Raw genomic sequence first — 21,620 nt, 5'->3', positions numbered from 1 at the left:
TCTCTTGTAATAGGCAGATACATCCTCCCGTGTATAATGTCACCTGTGCCAACTCAGTACCTTTTGCTCATCTCAGCCTGGGTGCGTTCGTTGTCTACTACTAAAATAGCTCTGTAGGGTAATGGCTTACACAAATACAGCTACCTACACGCCAGTCATGTTGCGTAGACAAGAAGGAAATCATTCTGCTACGATACTTTACCGAATCGTGACATGACAATGAGTCAATAGGGCCTGTACATATAGCTGTTGATTTGGCATCTATGAATCTCATAGTAATTTTGATAGTAATCTACCTCCATCCTTTTCTATTGTTCCCGAGTACTCCGGACATTAGACTAGCAATTCCCCTACGTCAGTCAATACGTGACCCATCCACTCCAACTAGAACCGCGGGGCTGATGTCTTTCAATCCCGCACACGCCCTCGAAAATACACTGACTGGCCTTTTATTACTTTGGTACCTACACACACACACCTCCTCATATCCTATTCTATCTCGATTTTTCTTTTATTTCGTCCATAGCTGCGCTTTCATCTTCTCGAGGTCTCTTGAATTGCTGTCCTCCTTTGTGTCTGCAAAGTAGTGAGGATTGGTGGAGCTCAATACGACGCCAGGAAGGGGTGTCCCGCATTCTAAAATCCCCATAGACGACGACATCCATCGACTTGATTTTTGCGGCGCATGTTTACGCGCGTGCAATTGGATTCTGTCGTATCTTCCCCCAACCCATCCCTTCACCTATGAGGGCCCAATTGAGACGAACCATATGCTCTCATAGCCCGTCTGTCCGTTCATCCCAATCACTGACACGCCACATTCAGTTGCGGTCATCTGTCCTTTCCTCCAGCTTACTGAGGCTTCCCCTTAACAAGCCACGAGCAACCCCTACCCTGACCAGGAGTCTTGCAACTGCGAGATATCTTACAAGCCCAAGGATACGGCCAACTACTCTCAAGACTCTCGACTGCCAAACAGTTGTCGCCAAAAGGTCCCACATAACCGCCTCCGGTGCCGCTGGCTTCAGTTCAAGTGGCAACCCTCCGCTTCAAGCCAATCTACTTCACTCTGTTGTTATAGCTGCAGCAGTCATTGCAACTGCCGTCGCTGTATCAGCTTGGACTGTGGGAAGCTCCAATAACCCGCCACCACCTGGAGATATCGAAGAAGAGATCGCAATTATGTCTTTCCAAGTCCCTCCTGGACGCCCAGGAAACCTGACCCCCGAGCAAGAGGAAAAGCTTCGTAAACTATGGGTCGCGGTTTTCCAACTTACCGGCGTTGCCGACGAGGAGAGTTCGGGCGCCGAAATTCTGTCGCCCAAGGAAGAGATAAGCTCGGCTGATGCTGATCAGAAGAAGAAGCGGGGGTTCGGTATGTTCAAGAAGGGCAAATCTGGTACTTCGACACCAACTGAGTCTGCCGATGAGGACAAATACAACGAAACAAAGCAATTCCACGAGACACTTGCCAAGGAGACACCCGAAACTATCCGCCACACTATATGGAGTATGGTCAAGCATGATCACCCTGATGCCCTGGTTTTGCGCTTTCTCCGCGCACGAAAGTGGGACGTTGAGAAGGCCCTTGTCATGTTGGTCGCTACTATGAATTGGAGACACAATGACATGAAAGTTGATGACGATATCATGAAGAACGGCGATGCTTTTGCGGTTGAGGATGAGAAGACCGACTCCGCGACCAAGCAAGTTAGCGCTGACATGATGAAGCAACTTCGGATGGGCAAGAGTTTCCTACACGGCACTGACAAGCAAGGTCGGCCTATCTGCGTTGTTCGAGTTCGCCTTCATAAGGCTGGCCAAGAGTGTGAAGAGAGTTTGGAGAAGTACACCGTATACATCATTGAGACAGCTCGCATGACACTCGAGCCTCCTGTCGATACCGCTGTAAGTAATCTCTGATATTTCCCATGCTGCAAGTTTCTAATGCGTAAATGCAGTGTATAGTGTTTGATATGACGGGCTTCTCAATGGCCAATATGGATTACACTCCTGTTAAGTTCATGATCAAGTGTTTCGAGGCCAACTATCCGGAGTCTCTTGGTGCCGTTCTGGTACACAAGGCTCCTTGGTTATTCCAAGGTATGGTAGCAAAAGTTGTATGGATGTCACAGGCTAACAAGATAATTAGGCATTTGGAAGGTCATTCGTGGCTGGCTCGATCCTGTCGTGGCGGCCAAGGTTCACTTCACCAACAACCGATCCGAGCTTGAGGACTTTATTGCACCCAACCACCTGATCAAAGAGCTCGAGGGCGACGAGAACTGGGCCTACAAGTACGTAGAGCCCAGCCCTGGCGAGAACGACAAGATGAAGGACACGCAAACGCGGGATCGCCTCCTGGTCGAGCGTGAAGAGTTGGTCAAGAAGTTTGAACAAGCGACTCGAGAATGGATTCGTCACCCTGAGGGCGAACAAGGGAAGCAGATCAAGTCTGAGCGCGAGAAGATTGCCAAATTACTAAAAGAGGACTACTGGCATCTTGACCCGTACATCCGAGCGCGAACACTGTACGACAGACAGGGAGCGATCCAGAGCGGTGGCAAAACCGACTGGTACTCACTCAAGCCCCCAACTGCTGCGGCCAGCACTTCTGCCGATGACTTAGATTAGACGAACGAAGCGCAAAATGGATGTGGGCTGTAGACAATCATATTGATTTCGTGGGCGCAGGGCGGTACCTGGCACGTTGACAATAATACCAGACGGGCTTCTTAAGAACCAACACTTGCACTGGATACTGGATACCACAGTTTTGATACATCCCTCTAAATCTTTGACTTGATCTCTTCGCAGTAGGCCTTGAGCTGTTCCATATTGGCAGGTTTAGTAGGCCAGGTAACACCCAGGCCCTCCTCGTTGTTGGGCTTGGGGATCTAGGCATTTGTTAGCTATCGTTCTGCCGAGGCGTGGAGTCGGAGTTCTGACCATGTGGAAGTGAACCTATTTTCATGTCAGCTTTGATACAGTTGAGAGATAGAGTGGAGCGGACTTACGTGATCAACTTCTTGGTGGGCAATGCGACCATTGTTCTGAAGGATATTGTAGTCGGTGGCACCAGTCGCGTTGACAATCTTCTTGAGAACAGGCTACGCGCAAAGTCAACATATGATTATCAAGAAAAACGGGTTCTTTAAATTACCAGAACCTCAGCGAGGTCTTCATCGGGGATATCGGCAAGCTTTGCTCCGTGATACTTGGGGATGACAAGCTATGTCGAGTCAGCGAGCTCATGAGGACAGTAGCGTCGATCGTACGGCGTGGCCTTTGCTAAGGGGTCCAATGTCAAGGAAGGCAAGAGTCTTGTCGCTCTCGAAGAGTTTGAAACTAGGGATATCACCTGTTCAATAGAAAGTCAGCTATCTTCATGACAAAACAAGAACGAAAATAGCTGATAAATGAACGCCCTCCACGTACTCTCCCCGCTCACTTTCAGGCAATCATCCTATCCAGCTCTCTAGCTCTTACCCTTGATGATTTTACAGAAAATACAGTTGGACATCTTGCAGTGTTTTCAGATTCTTAGTCGATGATAAGAGGTAGAAAAGCAGAAGTAAAAAGCAGGTATTAATAGCAAGTCAGGATCGATCAGATTGTATAAGGCAACTGTGCTACGTAGCTCTGGAGTTCTTGAGGGGTGGTTGGGTTATGTTGTGATTGGTTGTGCTTGGCATGCAAAGAAGGGTATATAAGATCAAATTGAACTGCTTTCTTTCGGAGTGGGACCTCCCATCGAACTCACCTCTTGCCTTTTACCAGATGTGACCGTGGGATTGGCCCAACAGACTCCATTCATCTAATCTTTGGAAACCATTCATCTAGAATCTCTAGGTTCGAACTTTTGTCATTCCATTTTTGGATAAATCTTGGAACATGGCCATATGCCACTCAGTCTTCCTTTTCACTTTTTAGTTTTTTCCAAGTGCGTTCAAGGTACTTTTACGTTCCTGTAAGCTGGTATTGCTTTTAGCTACACTTCCTTTCCAGTGAGGCTGCTGTGTCTTGGTTTTTACGTCATCCCTCCCATAGCGGGGTCAACTCGGCCCCTCCAAACCCAAGCCAAGCGGGTTGCTGTAAGGCAAGGCATAATAGTACAAACCCATGATCTATCACTGGTTGCCCACTTTCAGGCGCCCATTTCCATCCTTCTTGGTAACACTCATTGCCAAGATTTGCTGTTTTAATGCGAGTTACAGTTTGCATTAAAACCCAACAAAATACTAACTAGCTATTTACAACTGATTCAAATCGTCACTGCCTACATATATCAAGATCTCCATCTCCATCGAGTTTGCGACAGACCCTCCAAGAACTGTTCTCGCTTCATCGAAATGCCCGAATTCGTCAGTACGCCTCTGTACGGCGGTGCAATCACTTGTGACCTGCCTGCCAAGTTCGCCGATGTCAGGTTCGTAGTGCATTATCTTTGCGCCAGAGCTTGTTCTTGTGCTGATTCTCCGCCTTTGCAGCAAGTTGCGACAAGTTCCCGATAACCAGGAGGTTTGGATCGACCAAGATGGTTTCACTAGTATCATATTCGATATCACCGAGCGTGTCGGAGGCTCTGGCTCAGGCCCCGAGGTTGACGGTCGTGCTATGACAACCCATCTCGAAGATATGGTTGGGTCGGACATCGATACCGTCAAGATCTGGAACACTGCCGAGACTGAGTTCACCAGATTAAAGTATGACCCTTGCTTAGTATACTTGCATAGGAGAAAGATGACTGACTTTGTCCAGCGGCACACCCGCCTACACGCTCATTTCCACCCAGACCCCTCACGTTAGCAAGTCCCGCGACACAACCTCTGCACCCGACTTCACTGCTATCATCTTGACACTACTACGGCTCGAGAAGGAGAAGACGGACATTCTTATAACCATTAACGTGCCACACATCAAGGGAGAATATGACGAATCAGAAGTTGACCTTGAGCTGGGACGCCAGGGTAAGCTGATTGGCGATGCTGTCGAGTACTCGGCCAAGATTTGGGAGACATTCAAGATTAAGGACTGGGGCCTATTTGGTGCCTAAATACGAAGGATTTGAACAAGTGAGTGAGTGCACATTCGTGTTGAGGGAATATGTAAAGCTAGAGGGGCTAGGATATCCTGGGATGACTACCACGATTGATGATATTTTCTTTGTGGATGGATAAATGAACGCATGCAACATAATTGTCTAGATAATGGAGAGACGATACTCTCGTACGCTCGTCGACGACTGTGACGTGATCATACATTATCTTTTATACAGGTTTGGATTTTGGATTACATGCTGTGACTCTGCATTGGTGTTTTTCGACTGTTACAATTGTTGTAGCTTGGAGTACATTAAACTGCGCTTAAACCATGGTCTTCCGAATTACAAACTAGGTATGAAGAAATACGCTTATCTGAACAAAACCTAATGTCATCCTGTAACTTGTTGATAAGAGATGCTTCGAGCGATTCAAGCATGGTTTGGCGATTTTTATAGTGGTTGCTTGTTAAGATACAGGGTAGTCTACTAAGTTCTAAATGTTGGTGTGGGAGGAAAATTTGATTAGGAATTGCAGCAAAATCGAAGCTAGTCATGTCATAAAGAGCCAGATACGAGATATTTTTGCAAGTTGTGGAAAACAAGCTGATGACCGCTTGTGCCGTTATATTATGCATAATACTGCGTGTATGTGTGCCTATCAATCCAATATGCTCCTATCTATCCTTCACCCTCAATCGTCAGATCAACCAGCGTTTCAGCAATTCCTTCGACTCCTGACTTGCTAGAACCTTTGACTCCAGATCTACCTTCCTGCTTCGCCCATTTCTCCGCAATGAGCTTCATCACGACCTTTTGCGGACTACCAGGGTTCTCCCCCCTCACAATAGCCATCTGCTCCTTGACGAACGCCTGGTATCGACTTGGGGCTTTCCCTGCTGCCGCTCCTCTGGGAGCTGGTTTTGTCTGTTTTAGCAATCCTTTGCAGCTGCCGCATCGGTGTCGCTTTGGGTCAATGCTTTTGGAGTGTCGCTTGAACTCAGTCGCGCACTCATCGCATTCCCATACGTACTTGAAGTCGATATCATAGTTGTGCTTCGTTGTCACCTCGATACCACGATCACCAAATACGGCCGAGCACTTTGCCGCCCAAACTTTGAACTCGCGACCATGGGGATTTGTTGTAACACCGCTGACCATGAAGTTGGCAAGATGACAGAATTCGTGGGCCATCACATTGAGAAGACGGTGCTCATCGTCAATGACCTTTTCAGCAAGCTCGATTGAGGCGTGATGCTTGTAGTTCACGGATATTTGCTCACCGTCAGCCTTTCGTGTGGTTCGAATAATCTCGCGCCGCCAGCATGCTCGGCCAGCCGTGGTGTTGAGTGTCTTCGTCCACACAAGCTTCACACCACCAGTGGGCTCAGCAAGCTCGGCGATTCTGCCTTGAGTGATCTTACTGTCCAGCTCGAGCAGGAAACTCTCAGCCAGCGCGTGTTTTCTAGCAGCGAAGGATTTCTTAGTCTCCTTTTTGGGGTCCTTCTTCGGACTCGCCTTCTTCGGGCTCTTGGTGACAGGAGGGAGCATAAGCTTGCGTGGCGAGTGCTGTTCATTCCAATCATTGACTAAATCTTGGTTCCAAAAAGCGTCCGTACTTGGATGATGAGGCGTCCTCGGTATGACAATCTTTTTGCTCGGAGAGATAAGGCCTCCAGGATTGGTCGCTCTTGGGGGAGTACTAGGAGGGGTGGTGAACTGGTCCTTGCTGGACACCTTGCTATCTTCATCTGAAAAGTCTTCGAGCTGAAGTCGTAGTTTGGAAAGTGTGTTGGCAAGGTCGGAGGCTGTGCTGGTGCCCGAAGTGGCTTTTCGATTACTTTGACTGGCCTTCCGAGACGAAGCAACCTCCCCACCCGGCGTAGGCTTCTTGGTGATGTTGCGGGTTTTGCTGTTGCTAACATCTGCAACACCATTGGGTACTTTTGGTAGTAGAGTCGGAGCATTCTTAATCGATGGCACACGATCCCCTCTACCAGCAACTCTTGGTGGTGGATTGCTGAGCTGCCTTGTCCCTTTTCTCGTTGGAACTTCAGGAGAGTCGTTTAGCCAGTCAAGTTCAGAGGCAGAACCGGAATCCTCATCCGCAGTTTGATAGACGCTTGGTTCCTCAATGCCTTCCTCTTCGTGATCTCCTTCAGTATCAGCTTCACTATCGATCTCCCGCGCGAATGCTAGGGCTTTGGATTTGACGTCCAAGTTGACTTTCGAGGGTTGGGGTTTGGCGCCCATATTGGGCACCATCACTTTACTTGTCGTGGTACTTTGAAGCCGTCGTACTCTTGTCAACACTGTCTCCTTCTCAGAAGCAGAGCCCCCTTCACTATTATCATCGCTGTCGTCGGAGTCTTCTATAATCCTTCGATTTCTCCCCCTGCTGGGTTGCTGACGGACCTGTGGCATGGTGTTGTCTTCTTCTGAGTCAGAGCCAGAGTCCTTTCTAGAATCGGAAGAAAAGCTGCTGGTCGGAGTTGTTTCCCGTGACAGCTTCTTAGAATCTTCCTTGCTCCTTCGTCCCCTTACGCTCTCACTCTCGCTTGACATCCATTTTGAAAAGAGAGGGTTAGCTGTTGGTTGCTTGGATTCTCCTAGACGTCGCACACGCCTAGTTTCAGGGTTGCTGATAATGGCCTTGGAAGTACGTGCTGTGGTGGTTGGATTCGTTGGCTTGGCTGCCTTGTTCGTTGCTCTGGTGTTCGGTTTCTGAAGCAGCGTCTTAAGGTCGGGAAGATCGTCATCACTAGAGGAATAGACTTCAGCCAGTCTCGCCATTGTAAGTTTGCAGGAGTCGTGAGACAAAATGCTTAAACTATGACAAATGATAGACGTATATATATTTCTTGGAATTGTTAACGGCACGCGGTTGCAGCGACAAGCACCTCCAGTCAGAAATTAATGTATAAGAATGCGGTGACCTGGAAACAAAAGCCTTGATGGCATAAAGGGGTCTAGCTTGGATGCTGGTGGACATTAACAGATACTGAACTTTCTATGTATGATTCTGGGAAGTCTTTGACGAAAGTGAATAACCGCGCCGTTGGCAGAGCAACAAACGCTTGGAATGTGGTATCCATCGTTACTTTCTACACGTGACCAGCATCTTCTTGGGTTCGCGATGGAGGTGAGACATTAGCCCACAACAGAAACTCTACGGACTTGTGCTAGATATCGATATAGATGCAGGGTTGAGACAAACTTCTTGACACTGATGATGTGGTATGGTACAGACAGATGGACGCTGCTGATTGCTGCACAAAGCCTTTCGCTTTCGCGCACTTTTCCAGACAACGAGGCTGGTCAAGTCAACTGAAACTAACATTGCTGACACCGGGGATGGTAGAATCCGGGCCGGAAGACGGGAAATAGGTAGGTGCCCTGTTCTGGCATGATTATTTTTTGGTGCTCGCTTGTACGTGGTTCCCTTGGCGGACAAGCTTCTCCTAAAAACAGGAATAGGGTAAGAATTTGCATCTCATCCCTGAACCGAGTTACAGCGACTTGGCCATAACCTGTCGTGTGGATTATAGCACTTGTGATATGCATACACTGACATTCGAGCCAAGTTTTAGAGAGGATTTGCAATAGTCTACCAAAGACTCAGACGAATGACGTATAATCTTCTACCATTGAGTATTCTATCTATGCCTTTACCTCTGTCAGAGGGACTGGTGCGGAACACGGCTTACCTTTAGATACCAGAGCAGCATCCCGTTCTGGGAGACGCTTGTACTATGGATTCGGACCTAACAGAAGGCAGCGGGGGTCAATGTGTAAGCCCGAGCTACGGATACAGGGACAGGCTCAGTCATGCTACTATTAACGACATTTGAAAGCCTAAAATACTTCAAGCGACTCCATTCGGAACGTGAAGCGGGTGGGAAGCGGGACTTGACTTGATAAAAAGGAGGTGGCCAACGGACTTGGTGTCTGCTGTCCATGATTTGCAATCACTTCCCCCGGTCAGTTCGTCCATGAAAAAGCTGCAGTTCGAGTGATCGCCCATCGGCTGTTGACAGATCTTCATTGCCAGTGACTGTACTCTGTATGTATTTTGTTCGGGACGACAGCCGTGTGATTAATCACCCGTGATCAGCATGTTTATTGTTTAATGCTGCAGGCAAATCACAGTCTGGCGTCGATAGTTACGATACTGCTCCCACAACAGGCGACACCCATAAGATTTTCTTCGGTTAAAATTTACACCAGCCGCTGCTAAATAACGGGTGGCGTTTCACCAGTTTATCTGATAGCACATATTTCAATCCCTCAATCCGCTTCCTAATCAATCTCAACTTCAAACCAGTCGCATCAAGACGAGTGTCTTTCTAGCTTGGTTGACTACGGAGCCGCTGAGCCATATTTGGGATAGGAGATTGAGCTAAATTATAAAATCCATGCTTTCCAGCATCGCCTATGGAAATGGAGAGATGAAAAAATTGAAGAGGAACCACAGCTTTGGATGGATAGCAATGGGAGGATCGATGATCGTGTCTGAAACGAACAGGGATAGCCTTGCCAGAGAGCCAATGTCTGAAGTACCGTATTGCATAGGCCGCGTACAGCGTCGTCATCGATGTAATTATGTATGCAGATGCATGTTACCGGTGATGGACGAGGACCTAAACCTCTCCGTGGCTGCGTCTTTTCTTGGTGTGTATATTTGTACAATATGTGCTGCACTAATTAGTCTTGTTGATGTCGGCTGTTCCTTTTTACGGAACCTCCTTTTGATGGTAATCTTACGAAGGATTCAGTCTCCCAATACGAGTATGCAATGCATGATCTGTTCCTGCATAATTGGGTACTCTATTTCTGGCTTGCTTGCTCAATGACTGCCTCCTCTCTGACCAGGCTCTGTAATCACCGATTTGCAATCGAGATTACATTGGGATGCTAAGGCTGAAACAATGACAGTCACTTGGTGATAGTACATACATCACCACGGAAAGATAGACTCTTTTCAAATGTCGGATATTACTTGACAAGTGGTGGAACACAACGTAAAAGATAAGGGCAGGACTGGGTTCCTTGACCGACCATCCATATGTCACATAAAAGTCACTAATAGATGGAGGAGCATACATGCATGCACCGCGCATTTCGAGGACAAGGTTACGCAACAGTTTAATTACTCCACGCTTCATGATCTGACGAACCAGCTGGAGCTTCTCGAAGTCCTCGCCTATAGCTGCCTACGGCTATGACCGCAGCCGTGGGCGGGATCCAGCAGCTTACAAGGCCATAGACACGTGTATGTAGATGGATTGATATTGAGCTTGTAACCAACCTCAAACCTGAAAGCCATGGAAGCTTTGCAGAGACACATGGGATTTATCTTGCTTCATGCGTTTCCTGCCTTGGACATAGTGTTTAGGTTACAACTACTGTGCATAGCTCAGCCACCATTGAGCTTGCATTTAGAGTGACCAACCGTGACTTTTATCCAATGCCACTGTAACGCAACGAAACTTACACCATGCATGCCATGAGGCAAATTTGGATACCTGAGGTGCCCATGCTTGTTCCATTTGATAAGCACTTTCTTGAGGCTTCGTCAACCGTAGCTCTGGGCCGTGGAAGAGATTGTATGGAAAATCGGATGCGCCGTTCAGGGGCGTCGCTGCCCCCCAGTGGAGGCTTCATCGAGCAGCCCGATTCGCACCAGTATCCGGCCCGTGAGAAAAATCACTCCGTGCCAATAGCGGTGGACGCGTGGCTGACTGTGAGAACGGTACCTGAAGGCTACAAACGTATCCAAGGTCCCGCCTCATAAATCTGTGTCGATGAGGCGCCGCGTGGAGATCGCCGGGGCGCAGAATGTTTGCATAACAACACCAGCTGAGAAATTGGCTGTCGAGTACCCAACAAGTAGAGAGTACTGGCGGGGCTGTTGAATAGCAGCATTTCCATCCGAGCAGTCCGTCGTGCTTGTCTTACTGCAAGAGAACCTAATCTGACCAGCCACTCTCCAGAGACAAGGACCCAACCACCCCCCTGTGATACCCAATGAGAAGCCGTATCCCCTGACGCTCCTTGACGACGTCCCCGGCTCGCGCTGGGAGTCGCGGGCGCGGGTCAGCTTTGTTTAGGGGCGATGGGCCTCTAGGATCTAAAGATGGGATGGGATGGATGGGGCCAGCCGGAGCAAAGCAAGGAACGAAAGGAGACGGACCTGGAAACGGCCCGGACAACCCACTGGTTGGAACAACGCATCACGATGAGAGATGCTTATGTATATTGTTGGACGGTTGTATTGTTTCTTTGAACCGAATTGAGTTTCAGCGGTCTGGCCGCTGTGAATTTCGGGCTTAGTGGGTATCACGCCTTGTAAATTTAGAAGCTCCAGCAACGGCTGCAGGCCAATGGCCCACCTGGTGGTGGGAGAGAAGCTCTTGGCTGTGCTGAGCAGTGCTGCTCATTCGTCGGTTTATGCAGAAAGGAGAACCCAAGACTCGTTCTCCTACTAGGTGCAGCAGGTAGGTAGGAGGTACCTAATAGTATGGCAAAATCTCCCTTTCAATGGAACTGCCTGCTTCCTCTCTCCCTCTTGTGTGATGCTGTGCTTTTTGGGTTTGAGTTCATCCATCGCTCCCTCCCTTTCATTTTTCACTCCTACGTTTTGTGCACTAACTTAAACATATGTGTCTGCGTGGCTCAATCAAAACATAAACAAGCCATCTTTGCGGGTCTTGACTCAACCCTTTGCTCCATTAACCTTTTCCATCGCTTCTGTTGTCTGTTTCTTTTACACACGAGCACGAGGGAACTTTTAATACAGAACATCCATTGGAAACGTCTTTCGATTGACCCCAAGTGGACACCCCCACGGTATCTTACAGCCACACCTAAAATTGGAGCTTCCACACCCCTGACATTCGCCCTGGATAACCCGGCGCCGAGACAAGCAGTGTTTCTCTCCCTGCCCGTGCGGGTTGGAACTCAAACCACCAAAAACCAACCCTCGCCTCTCCCCTTTGCTACTCTTTGCATTACGCATTGCCGACACTCGTTTTACGGCTTCGTCAAATCACTCCGTCTCGCCCTTTTTTGCGACCGAGACTACACAAGCCGGTGAATCACTTTCTCGTGATTGATTCGTCTTTTTGAACTTGAATCGACGCCAAATTACATCTTTTTCGTTGGCCTTTCGGACCAGAGTCACCTCTCCCTAAGCCATTTGACGTTTTTGACGACAACATCTTGCAGTGCCGGTCACGCTTGTTCTTCCGCCTGATCTTGAATCACATCACGCTCGTTGATCATCCACATGTGTATCTCTAGGTCAGTTGTCAACATCTAATCACTCTTAGTTGTACTGTGTTATTCGTCCTGTTCTTGTCACCCTTCAGCGTGTGACGTTGGCCAGATCCGGATCAAACATGACCCAGCAAATGTCTCGAGAGACTGTAGCTAATCATCAATCTCTACAGATAATCTAATAACTCAACATGTCGGGATATCCGGGCGGTGGTCAACGCGACCACTATGACGATGGCTACGGCCACCCTCAGGGAGGCAACCAACAGCAAGGTGGAAACACGGATTCCTACTATCAAGACGATCAATACTATGATCAAGGCTATGACAACCGCGGCCACAATAATAATAACCCGAATAACAACAGCAACAACAACAACGAGGGCTACTATGACGAATCGTGAGTACTGCTCCTTGGGCGTATGCCTAAACTTGGCTAACTTGTCGTAGTGGTTATTACAACGCCGACCCTAACAACCCTTATCAACATGACGGAGGCTACTACGACGGCCACGACCAGTATCAAGATGGCTATTATGACAATGGCCAGGGTGGATACTACGACCAGGACTATGATCGTGGGCACCAAGGACAGGGTGCCCGTCAAGGCTCTGAGGAAGATTCCGAAACGTTCAGCGACTTCACCATGAGGTCGGACATGGCTCGCGCTGCCGAGATGGATTACTACGGCCGCGGGGATGAACGTTACAACAGCTACAATGACGGGCAGCGTGGTTATCGACCTCCCTCCTCCCAAATCTCTTACGGTGGGAATCGCTCGTCTGGCGCATCAACCCCGAACTATGGTATGGACTATGGCAATGCTCTACCTCCTGGCCAGCGTTCCCGGGAACCTTATCCTGCCTGGACTTCCGATGCACAGATTCCGTTGTCGAAGGAGGAGATCGAGGACATCTTTCTTGACCTTTGTTCCAAATTTGGTTTCCAGCGAGACAGCATGCGGAACGTGTACGACCATCTGATGATCCTTCTCGACTCCCGAGCCTCTCGAATGACGCCCAACCAGGCTCTTTTATCCCTTCACGCTGACTACATTGGCGGCGATAACGCTAATTACCGCAAGTGGTACTTCGCCGCTCATCTTGACCTTGACGATGCCGTCGGATTTGCCAACGGTCTTGGAAAGGGTAGGAAGAAGAAGGGTAGCAAGAAGAAGAAGAAAGACCCAGAGGCCAGTGAAGCCGAGACTTTACAGGATCTCGAAGGTGACGAAAGCCTCGAGGCTGCTGAGTATCGTTGGAAGACACGCATGAACAAGATGTCCCAGCATGATCGAATCCGACAAATTGCTCTGTACCTTCTCTGCTGGGGCGAAGCCAACCAGGTTCGCTTCATGCCAGAGTGCTTGTGTTTTATCTTCAAGTGTGCCGATGATTATCTCAATTCCCCTGCATGCCAGGCTCTCGTTGAGCCGGTTGAGGAGTTCACCTTCCTTAACAATGTCATCACCCCTCTCTACCAATACTTGAGAGATCAAGGTTACGAAATCTCTGATGGTGTATACGTTCGACGTGAGCGTGACCACAAGAACATCATTGGCTATGACGATTGTAACCAGCTTTTTTGGTACCCTGAGGGAATCGATCGCATCGTCCTGCACGACAAGAGCAAGCTTGTGGATGTGCCACCAGCCGAGAGATATGTGAAGCTCAAGGACGTGAACTGGAAGAAGTGCTTCTTCAAGACTTACCGCGAGTCCCGTTCCTGGTTCCATCTTCTGGTTAATTTTAACCGCATCTGGATCATTCATTTGACCATGTTCTGGTTCTACACCTCTCACAATGCCCCAAGTATCCTGGTTGGTCCAAAATACGAACAGCAGCTTAACCAACAGCCCTCAACAGCCAAGTCATTCTCTATCGTAGGGTTCGGTGGTGCTATTGCTTCTCTTATTCAGGTTCTTGCCACTCTCGCCGAATGGGCCTATGTGCCTCGTCGATGGGCCGGTGCCCAGCATCTTACCAAGAAGCTCTTTTTCCTGTTGTTTATCCTGGTACTCAACATCGCTCCTGGTATTAAGGTCTTCTTTCTTGAGGGTATTGGTGGAAAGAAGATCGACACTGCCATTGGTATCGTCCATTTCGTTATCGCATTGATTACGTTCTTATTCTTTTCCGTTATGCCACTTGGAGGCCTTTTTGGCAGTTACCTTGCTACCAACAACAGGAAGTATGTTGCCAGCCAAACCTTCACTGCTAGCTGGCCCACGCTCCGTGGTAACGATATGGCAATGTCCTATGGACTCTGGGCTGTCGTCTTTGGCGTCAAGATGGGTGTTTCATACATCTACTTGATTCTGTCCTTCCGTGACCCCATTAGATATCTAAGCATCATGAAGGTCAACTCTTGCCAGGGAGACGCTCTTCTTTTTGGAAATCAGCTATGCAGATGGCATCCAACAATTGTTCTGGCACTGATGGCATTCACTGACGTTATCTTCTTCTTCCTGGATACATACCTTTGGTACGTCCTTCTCAACACCGTCTTCTCGGTTGCCCGATCATTCTACATCGGATCTTCCATCTTGACACCTTGGAGAAACGTCTTTTCCCGTCTTCCCAAGCGTGTGTACTCCAAGATCCTCGCCACCACCGACATGGAGATCAAATACAAACCCAAGGTTCTCATTTCTCAAGTTTGGAACGCCATCGTCATCTCCATGTATCGGGAGCATCTCCTCGCTATCGAGCATGTCCAGAAGCTATTGTACCACCAGGTTCCTTCCGAGCAGGAGGGCAAGCGAACTCTGAGGGCCCCGACCTTCTTCATCTCGCAGGAAGATCATTCTTTCAAGACCGAATATTTCCCTGCTTACAGTGAAGCCGAGCGTCGAATCTCATTCTTTGCCCAATCTCTGTCCACACCTATCCCGGAGCCTTTGCCTGTCGACAACATGCCCACGTTCACTGTCATGATTCCTCACTACGGCGAGAAGATTCTTCTGTCTCTTCGTGAAATCATTCGAGAAGATGAACCATACTCACGAGTTACACTTTTGGAATACCTGAAGCAGCTTCATCCTCATGAGTGGGATTGCTTTGTCAAGGATACCAAGATTCTGGCAGATGAGACCTCTCAATTCAATGGAGAAAACGACAAGGACGAGAAGAACACTGCCAAGAGTAAGATCGATGATTTGCCTTTCTACTGCATCGGTTTTAAGTCTTCTGCGCCCGAGTACACCCTGCGCACCCGTATCTGGGCATCTCTTCGTTTCCAGACTCTCTATCGTACTATCTCTGGCTTCATGAACTACAGCCGTGCCATCAAGCTTCTGTACCGCGTTGAAAACCCCGAGGTTGTCCAAATGTTTGGTGGTAATACTGATAAGCTTGAGCGAGAGCTTGAGCGTATGGCCCGTCGTAAATTCAAGATTGTGGTTTCCATGCAGAGATTCTCCAAGTTCAAGAAGGAAGAGATGGAAAACGCCGAATTCTTGCTTCGCGCTTATCCCGACCTACAGATTGCTTATCTTGACGAAGAGCCCCCAGTTGCGGAGGGCGAAGAACCTCGTCTGTACTCCGTTCTCATCGATGGTCACTCTGAGGTCATGGAGAACGGCATGCGACGTCCCAAGTTCCGTGTTCAGCTCTCTGGTAACCCCATTCTCGGTGACGGCAAGTCTGACAACCAGAACCACTCTATCATCTTCTACCGTGGTGAATACATTCAGCTCATCGATGCCAACCAAGACAACTATCTAGAGGAGTGTCTCAAGATCCGAAGTGTCCTCGCTGAGTTCGAGGAGATGAAGACCGACAATGTCTCCCCTTATACCCCTGGTGTCAAGAACAATGTCTCCTCGCCTGTCGCTATTCTGGGTGCCCGTGAGTACATTTTCTCCGAGAACATTGGTATTCTAGGTGATATTGCTGCTGGAAAGGAACAGACATTCGGTACACTATTCGCTCGAACTATGGCACAGATTGGTGGCAAGCTTCATTATGGTCATCCCGATTTCCTCAACGGTATCTTTATGACGACTCGAGGTGGTGTTTCAAAGGCTCAGAAGGGTCTTCACTTGAACGAAGATATTTACGCTGGTATGACCGCTCTCCTCCGTGGAGGACGTATCAAGCAATGTGAATACTTCCAATGTGGAAAGGGTCGTGATTTGGGTTTCGGCTCCGTTCTCAACTTTACAACCAAGATTGGTACTGGTATGGGTGAACAATTTCTGTCTCGCGAGTACTATTACCTTGGCACTCAGCTTCCTCTGGATCGCTTCTTGTCCTTCTACTACGCCCATCCTGGTTTCCACTTGAACAACATGTTTATCATGTTCTCGGTACAGATGTTCATGATTACCATGGTCAACCTGGGAGCCCTCCGTCATGAGACTGTGGCCTGCGAGTACAACCGAAACGTTCCCATCACCGATCCTCTCTACCCCAGCGGGTGTGCCAACACTGATGCGCTTACGGATTGGATTTACCGATGTATCGTGTCGATTCTTTTCGTTCTGTTCCTCTCTTTCATTCCCCTTATTGTCCAGGAACTTTCTGAACGTGGCATTTGGCGTGCTTTCATTCGATTGATGAAACAGTTTTGCTCGTTGTCGCTCATGTTCGAAGTCTTCGTCTGTCAGATCTACGCGAACTCTGTACAGCAGAACATTTCGTTCGGTGGTGCGCGATATATTGGTACAGGTCGTGGTTTCGCCACGGCGCGCATTCCCTTTGGTGTCTTATACTCTCGATTCGCTGGACCAGCTATTTACTTCGGCGCTCGTTTGCTCTTGATGCTTCTGTTCGCGACCCTCACTGTCTGGAAGGGTGTCTTGATTTACTTCTGGATTACCCTTCTTGCGCTGACAATTTCGCCCTTCCTGTACAATCCCCATCAATTCGCTTGGACCGACTTTTTCATCGATTACCGAGATTACCTTCGTTGGTTGTCGCGTGGTAATTCCCGCAGCCACGCTTCATCTTGGATCTCGTACTGTCGTCTTTCTCGAACTCGTCTTACAGGTTACAAACGCAAGACACTTGGAGACCCGTCTGCCAAAGCATCAGCTGATGTCCCTCGAGCCCCTTTCGCAAACATCTTTTTCAGTGAGATTTTCTCGCCATTGATGCTTGCTGTTGTAACGATTCTGCCGTATCTTTTTGTCAACGCTCAAACCGGTGTTACTAAGCAGAGCAATCCAAACTTCAGAGGCAAGATCCAACCGACGCAATCGCTAATGCGTCTACTCATCATCGCTTTTGCGCCTGTTGCCGTCAATGCAGGTGTCTTGGCTGCTATGTTCGGCATGGCTTGCTGTATGGGACCTCTCCTCAGTATGTGTTGCAAGAAGTTTGGCAGTGTTCTCGCAGCTATTGCCCATGCCACAGCTGTGATCTTCCTTCTTATTTCCTTCCTGGGCATGTTCATTCTGGAGAGCTTTAACTTCACCCGCACTGTAGCGGGTATGATCGCCGTGGTCTCGATTCAGCGCTTCTTTGTGAAGCTTATTGTTTCGACCTGTCTCACTCGTGAGTTCAAGGGCGACGCGTCTAACATCGCCTTCTGGAGCGGAAAGTGGTACTCGATGGGATGGCACACAATCTCTCAGCCTGCTCGTGAGTTCCTTTGCAAGATCACCGAACTTTCCATGTTCTCTGCCGATTTCGTTCTTGGCCACTGGCTTCTCTTCTTTATGGCGCCCGTCATCTTGGTCCCCAAGATTGATACTCTTCACTCTATGATGCTGTTTTGGCTTCGTCCCAGGTATGTCTTTTCTCTTTTGTGTCTGCATGAATACTAACTGCTTGTAGTCGCCAAATTCGACCCCCTATATACTCGATGAAACAGTCCAAGCTTAGAAGAAGACGTGTCATCCGCTATGCCATCCTCTACTTCACCCTCCTGGTCGTATTCATCGCTCTCGTTGCTGGACCTGCTGTAGTTGGTAAACTCATGGGCGAATCACTCAGCAAGACCATCGAAAAGATGGTTCCTATGCAGGGTCTTGTGCAGCCCAACTATCTTCACAACAACAACACTAACAGCACCTTGGCAACTGGTATCAAGAACCCTAGTTACACCGGCGCTGGTCTCACAATGACTGGCAGCAAGCGCGTCCAGGCCTCGGCTACTGGCAAGATCAAGCTGTTTTGAGCGAAAAAAGACTGGGAGACAGGGTCTGTCTTTTTGGACATTTCTCGGACACAGTCGTCGCTCTCTGTTCCTATGCACAGAAGAAAGTTATCAAAATATGAAGTTTTTGCTTTTTCGTTTTTGCTTTTGCTTTTCAGTTCAGTACCTAGCACAGGTGGATGCGTATGTACACATTTTGCATTTTATTTAGAAGCGGAAGGGTGGTGAGAGGTGGAAAGGAGGTCAGCAACACAAGCCAGACCTGACCTGACCTGGCATTCACTGGTTGAACTGAAGTGGTCTTTTTTTGTTGGCACAAGGCGCACCTTTTTAACTTATTCTAATGTGTACAATGAAAGGAAGCAACACATGGCAGAAACCTTAGACTTACATGCAAATAATGCCTTTTTTCATTCTTTTCAATTGCCGGCCCAATGTAAAATCCCCATTTGTAGCAAATGATACAGCCATCAAACGACCAACGGTGCCTATGTACAAATGTCCCATGATTGACTAGCACCAATGTCAGCCCACATCCTACCTTGGTACTTGTATTTGCGTATTTCATGGAAGTCTCCGGTCTATCCGATCACTGCCTGGAGATGGATGGCCCGTCTTACAGCTCAGGTACCCGTTGAGCCCCTGTAAGATATGGGTGTTAGCGACCAATCAGTGCAGCCAATCATTCTCGGCGGCCTGACTCGCTTTAACTTCCTTCAGAGGGTCCTGGCGGCCCCTTTGTCGACCCATTTCGACAGGGCAATTAATTGACAGGCCATTCATCACCTTCAAAAACTCCATTTATGTTTACTTGAACTCCCTCCTGACATCAACCCACAAGGTCGACGATACAAGACTGGTCCTTTCATAATTGACAAGAAGGACGCGATACGATACGAGACAAGGCGATAAAATTCGAAGCGACCACGACGTCAATATTGAAAGGACGATGGAACTTGATACCCTTCAAGCCAAACTGGGCGACATCATTGAGCAAGCCTCAGTGTATTTTCACAAAGTGCCTGGCTCCGCTGTGTTTCTTCGCTACATCAAGTCGAGTTACCAGAATGACCCCGTGCGCTCAGCTATTGAGGCCGTGTTGCTACTCTTCTTTGTCCGCTACCTCCTGTCGCCGTCTTACTCGACGCATAAGCAGAACTTTGTCAAATTGAGGGAGGATGTAAGATCGCTACCGAATCAACACATTTTGTAGAAATAGGATGCTAATTTGGGGTGCGTCGTAGGAAATTGAAGAACTCATCGACGACTGGCAGCCCGAGCCTCTTGTTGAGGAGCAGACCGCTTTCGAAGCCAGTGAAACCGAACGCCTTCCCATCCTCGTTGGGTAAGCACTGCTACACCTCTATGCCAGAACAAGCATCTAATGTCTTCCAATAGTCCAACTGGGCCCAAATCAAAGCTCGCTAATGGCCGAACTGTGACCAACCTCGCATCGTACAACTTCTACAACTTCAATGGGAATGACCAAATCAAGGAAAAGGCGATTCAGGTCCTACGCACCTATGGTGTTGGCCCTTGCGGCCCTCCCCAGTTCTACGGCACTCAGGACGTTCATATGAAGACCGAATCTGATATCGCCGCGTATCTGGGTACTGAGGGTTGTATCGTCTACGCCCAGGCTTTTAGCACCATCTCCAGTGTCATTCCCTCATTCTGCAAGCGTGGCGATGTCATTATCGCTGATCGAAACGTCAACTTCTCTATTCGCAAAGGTCTTGAGCAATCACGAAGCACTATCCGCTGGTTTGAACACAATGACATGGACGACCTGCAAGACGTTATGAAAGCTGTTGCCAAGGAGCAGGCCAACGCCAAAAAGCTTACTCGCCGTTTTGTCGTGACTGAGGGTCTGTTTGAGCTCTCGGGAGATTCTATCGATCTACCCCGCCTGGTTGAGCTCAAGGAGAAGTATAAGTTCCGTGTTATTCTGGATGAGACTTGGTCTTTCGGTGTTCTTGGTCGCACTGGCCGTGGTATTACTGAGGCGCAAAACGTGGATCCTCAGCAGGTTGACATGATCATTGGCTCTCTTGCTGGACCTCTCTGTGCTGGTGGTGGTTTCTGCGCTGGTCCCAAAGACGTTGTTGAGCACCAGCGTATCACCTCTTCCGCCTACACCTTCTCCGCCGCCCTCCCCGCCATGTTGGCTGTCACTGCCAGTGAGACGCTCAACTTGCTTCAGTCCAACCCTGACATCCTGTCACAGTCGCGCGAGAATATCAAAGCTATGAAGGCGCAGCTGGATCCCCGTAGCGACTGGGTCTACTGCCCTAGCGACCTCGAGAACCCTATTATGCTTCTTGTGCTCAAGCCTGAAGTTGTCGCTGCACGCAAGCTGGGATTGGAAGACCAGGAGCGAATTTTGTGTGACTGTGTTGAAGAGGTACGTTCATTTAGTGATATGATTGAAGTAGGAACAATGGACTAACTTGTAGAAAGACACTTGCCAATGGCGTTTTGATCACGAGGACCAAGACCAGGCCGTATTCACACGCTGTCAAGCCCAAGGATGGTGCCTGGTTCGCTCAACCTGCACTGCGAATTTGTGTTACATCAGCGCTATCGAAGAAGGATATTGAGAAGGCTGGTGTAACTATTCGACATGCCATCACCAAGGTCATGACCCGCAAGACGAGTAATAAGACGGTTTAAATCAGGGGCTACGAAAGCTGTTGATTTTGATGACAATAGAAAGGTGGCCCAGCTTACGTTTCATTTCCGAATACAGTCGATAGTCTGTCGGGTTATTCTGAGATCTGTTGATTGTGAATGGGATCCTAGGCAGGACAGTAGAGAGGAGACGCACCCGATAATCTACATTTTGGCAGGTAGCCATTTAGTAAGCTAATGATTAATAGATGCGGCTTTGTACGCCAGCATTGAATGACCTTCATCATCCTAGTTTCAGCCTCTGTACTTTGGGAGCAAATGTTGATCATTTTGTCTTCGATTTGTGTGCCATTGCTAAAGGGGGGCAGATGAATTATGTGAGGAAGAAAAGAAAGGTAGAATTAGTGTGAGTTCTTTTAGGTGTCTCAGAGATATCCCTTGCCAAGTCACGCTGATGCTGCGAGCCTAAATCACGAAAGTGATTTCATCTGATCAAATAATTGCCAAAACTTTTTAAGGTACACATGCATCAGAGATAAGGAGGCTGTTTCATAGTTGGCCGGAAACA

The 21,620-nt window shown here is 48.5% G+C and overlaps 8 protein-coding genes across 8 annotated transcripts; 5 read left to right on the top strand and 3 right to left on the bottom strand.

Moving 5' to 3' along the window:
• Positions 1-36: 36 nt before the first annotated feature.
• Positions 37-2,634, top strand: FGSG_07950 (uncharacterized protein; the record flags this gene model as incomplete). The annotated part of the gene is made up of 4 exons (XM_011329493.1): positions 37-81; positions 652-1,908; positions 1,962-2,103; positions 2,153-2,634. The coding sequence occupies 4 exons, from the start codon at positions 37-39 to the stop codon at positions 2,632-2,634; spliced, it is 1,926 nt and encodes a 641-aa protein (XP_011327795.1).
• A 24-nt stretch (positions 2,635-2,658) lies between these two features.
• Positions 2,659-3,616, bottom strand: FGSG_07949 (uncharacterized protein). The gene is made up of 6 exons (XM_011329492.1): positions 3,490-3,616; positions 3,279-3,361; positions 3,164-3,232; positions 3,018-3,110; positions 2,950-2,964; positions 2,659-2,897 (listed from the first exon to the last, which is right to left on the bottom strand). The coding sequence occupies exons 1-6, from the start codon at positions 3,521-3,523 to the stop codon at positions 2,790-2,792; spliced, it is 402 nt and encodes a 133-aa protein (XP_011327794.1). The 5' UTR covers positions 3,524-3,616; the 3' UTR covers positions 2,659-2,789.
• Positions 3,617-4,352: 736 nt separating this feature from the next.
• FGSG_07948 (uncharacterized protein) lies at positions 4,353-5,056 on the top strand (the record flags this gene model as incomplete). The annotated part of the gene is made up of 3 exons (XM_011329491.1): positions 4,353-4,429; positions 4,491-4,706; positions 4,762-5,056. 3 exons carry the CDS (start codon positions 4,353-4,355, stop codon positions 5,054-5,056), a joined length of 588 nt encoding a protein of 195 aa, XP_011327793.1.
• A 666-nt stretch (positions 5,057-5,722) lies between these two features.
• Positions 5,723-7,834, bottom strand: FGSG_07947 (uncharacterized protein; the record flags this gene model as incomplete). Its single annotated transcript, XM_011329490.1, has 1 exon — positions 5,723-7,834. The coding sequence occupies one exon, from the start codon at positions 7,832-7,834 to the stop codon at positions 5,723-5,725; it is 2,112 nt and encodes a 703-aa protein (XP_011327792.1).
• Positions 7,835-9,387: 1,553 nt separating this feature from the next.
• Positions 9,388-10,367, bottom strand: FGSG_13256 (uncharacterized protein; the record flags this gene model as incomplete). The annotated part of the gene is made up of 4 exons (XM_011329489.1): positions 9,388-9,592; positions 9,806-9,916; positions 9,998-10,244; positions 10,298-10,367. 4 exons carry the CDS (start codon positions 10,365-10,367, stop codon positions 9,388-9,390), a joined length of 633 nt encoding a protein of 210 aa, XP_011327791.1.
• Positions 10,368-10,538: 171 nt separating this feature from the next.
• FGSG_13255 (uncharacterized protein) lies at positions 10,539-11,151 on the top strand (the record flags this gene model as incomplete). The annotated part of the gene is made up of 2 exons (XM_011329488.1): positions 10,539-10,784; positions 11,035-11,151. 2 exons carry the CDS (start codon positions 10,539-10,541, stop codon positions 11,149-11,151), a joined length of 363 nt encoding a protein of 120 aa, XP_011327790.1.
• An 846-nt stretch (positions 11,152-11,997) lies between these two features.
• On the top strand, positions 11,998-18,789 carry FGSG_07946 (1,3-beta-glucan synthase component GLS2). Its single transcript, XM_011329487.1, has 4 exons — positions 11,998-12,343; positions 12,493-12,719; positions 12,770-18,052; positions 18,100-18,789. The coding sequence occupies exons 2-4, from the start codon at positions 12,511-12,513 to the stop codon at positions 18,440-18,442; spliced, it is 5,835 nt and encodes a 1,944-aa protein (XP_011327789.1). The 5' UTR covers positions 11,998-12,343; positions 12,493-12,510; the 3' UTR covers positions 18,443-18,789.
• Positions 18,790-19,370: 581 nt separating this feature from the next.
• On the top strand, positions 19,371-21,094 carry FGSG_07945 (uncharacterized protein; the record flags this gene model as incomplete). Its single annotated transcript, XM_011329486.1, has 4 exons — positions 19,371-19,601; positions 19,666-19,766; positions 19,820-20,825; positions 20,882-21,094. The coding sequence occupies 4 exons, from the start codon at positions 19,371-19,373 to the stop codon at positions 21,092-21,094; spliced, it is 1,551 nt and encodes a 516-aa protein (XP_011327788.1).
• Between the last annotated feature and the right edge of the window lie 526 nt (positions 21,095-21,620).

The sequence above is a fragment of the Fusarium graminearum genome, chromosome 4 (assembly GCF_000240135.3).
Source record: "Fusarium graminearum PH-1 chromosome 4, whole genome shotgun sequence".
NCBI lineage: Eukaryota > Fungi > Ascomycota > Sordariomycetes > Hypocreales > Nectriaceae > Fusarium > Fusarium graminearum.
Note: the sequence above shows the minus strand (reverse complement) of the source record. Positions and strands in the feature narration are given on the sequence as shown.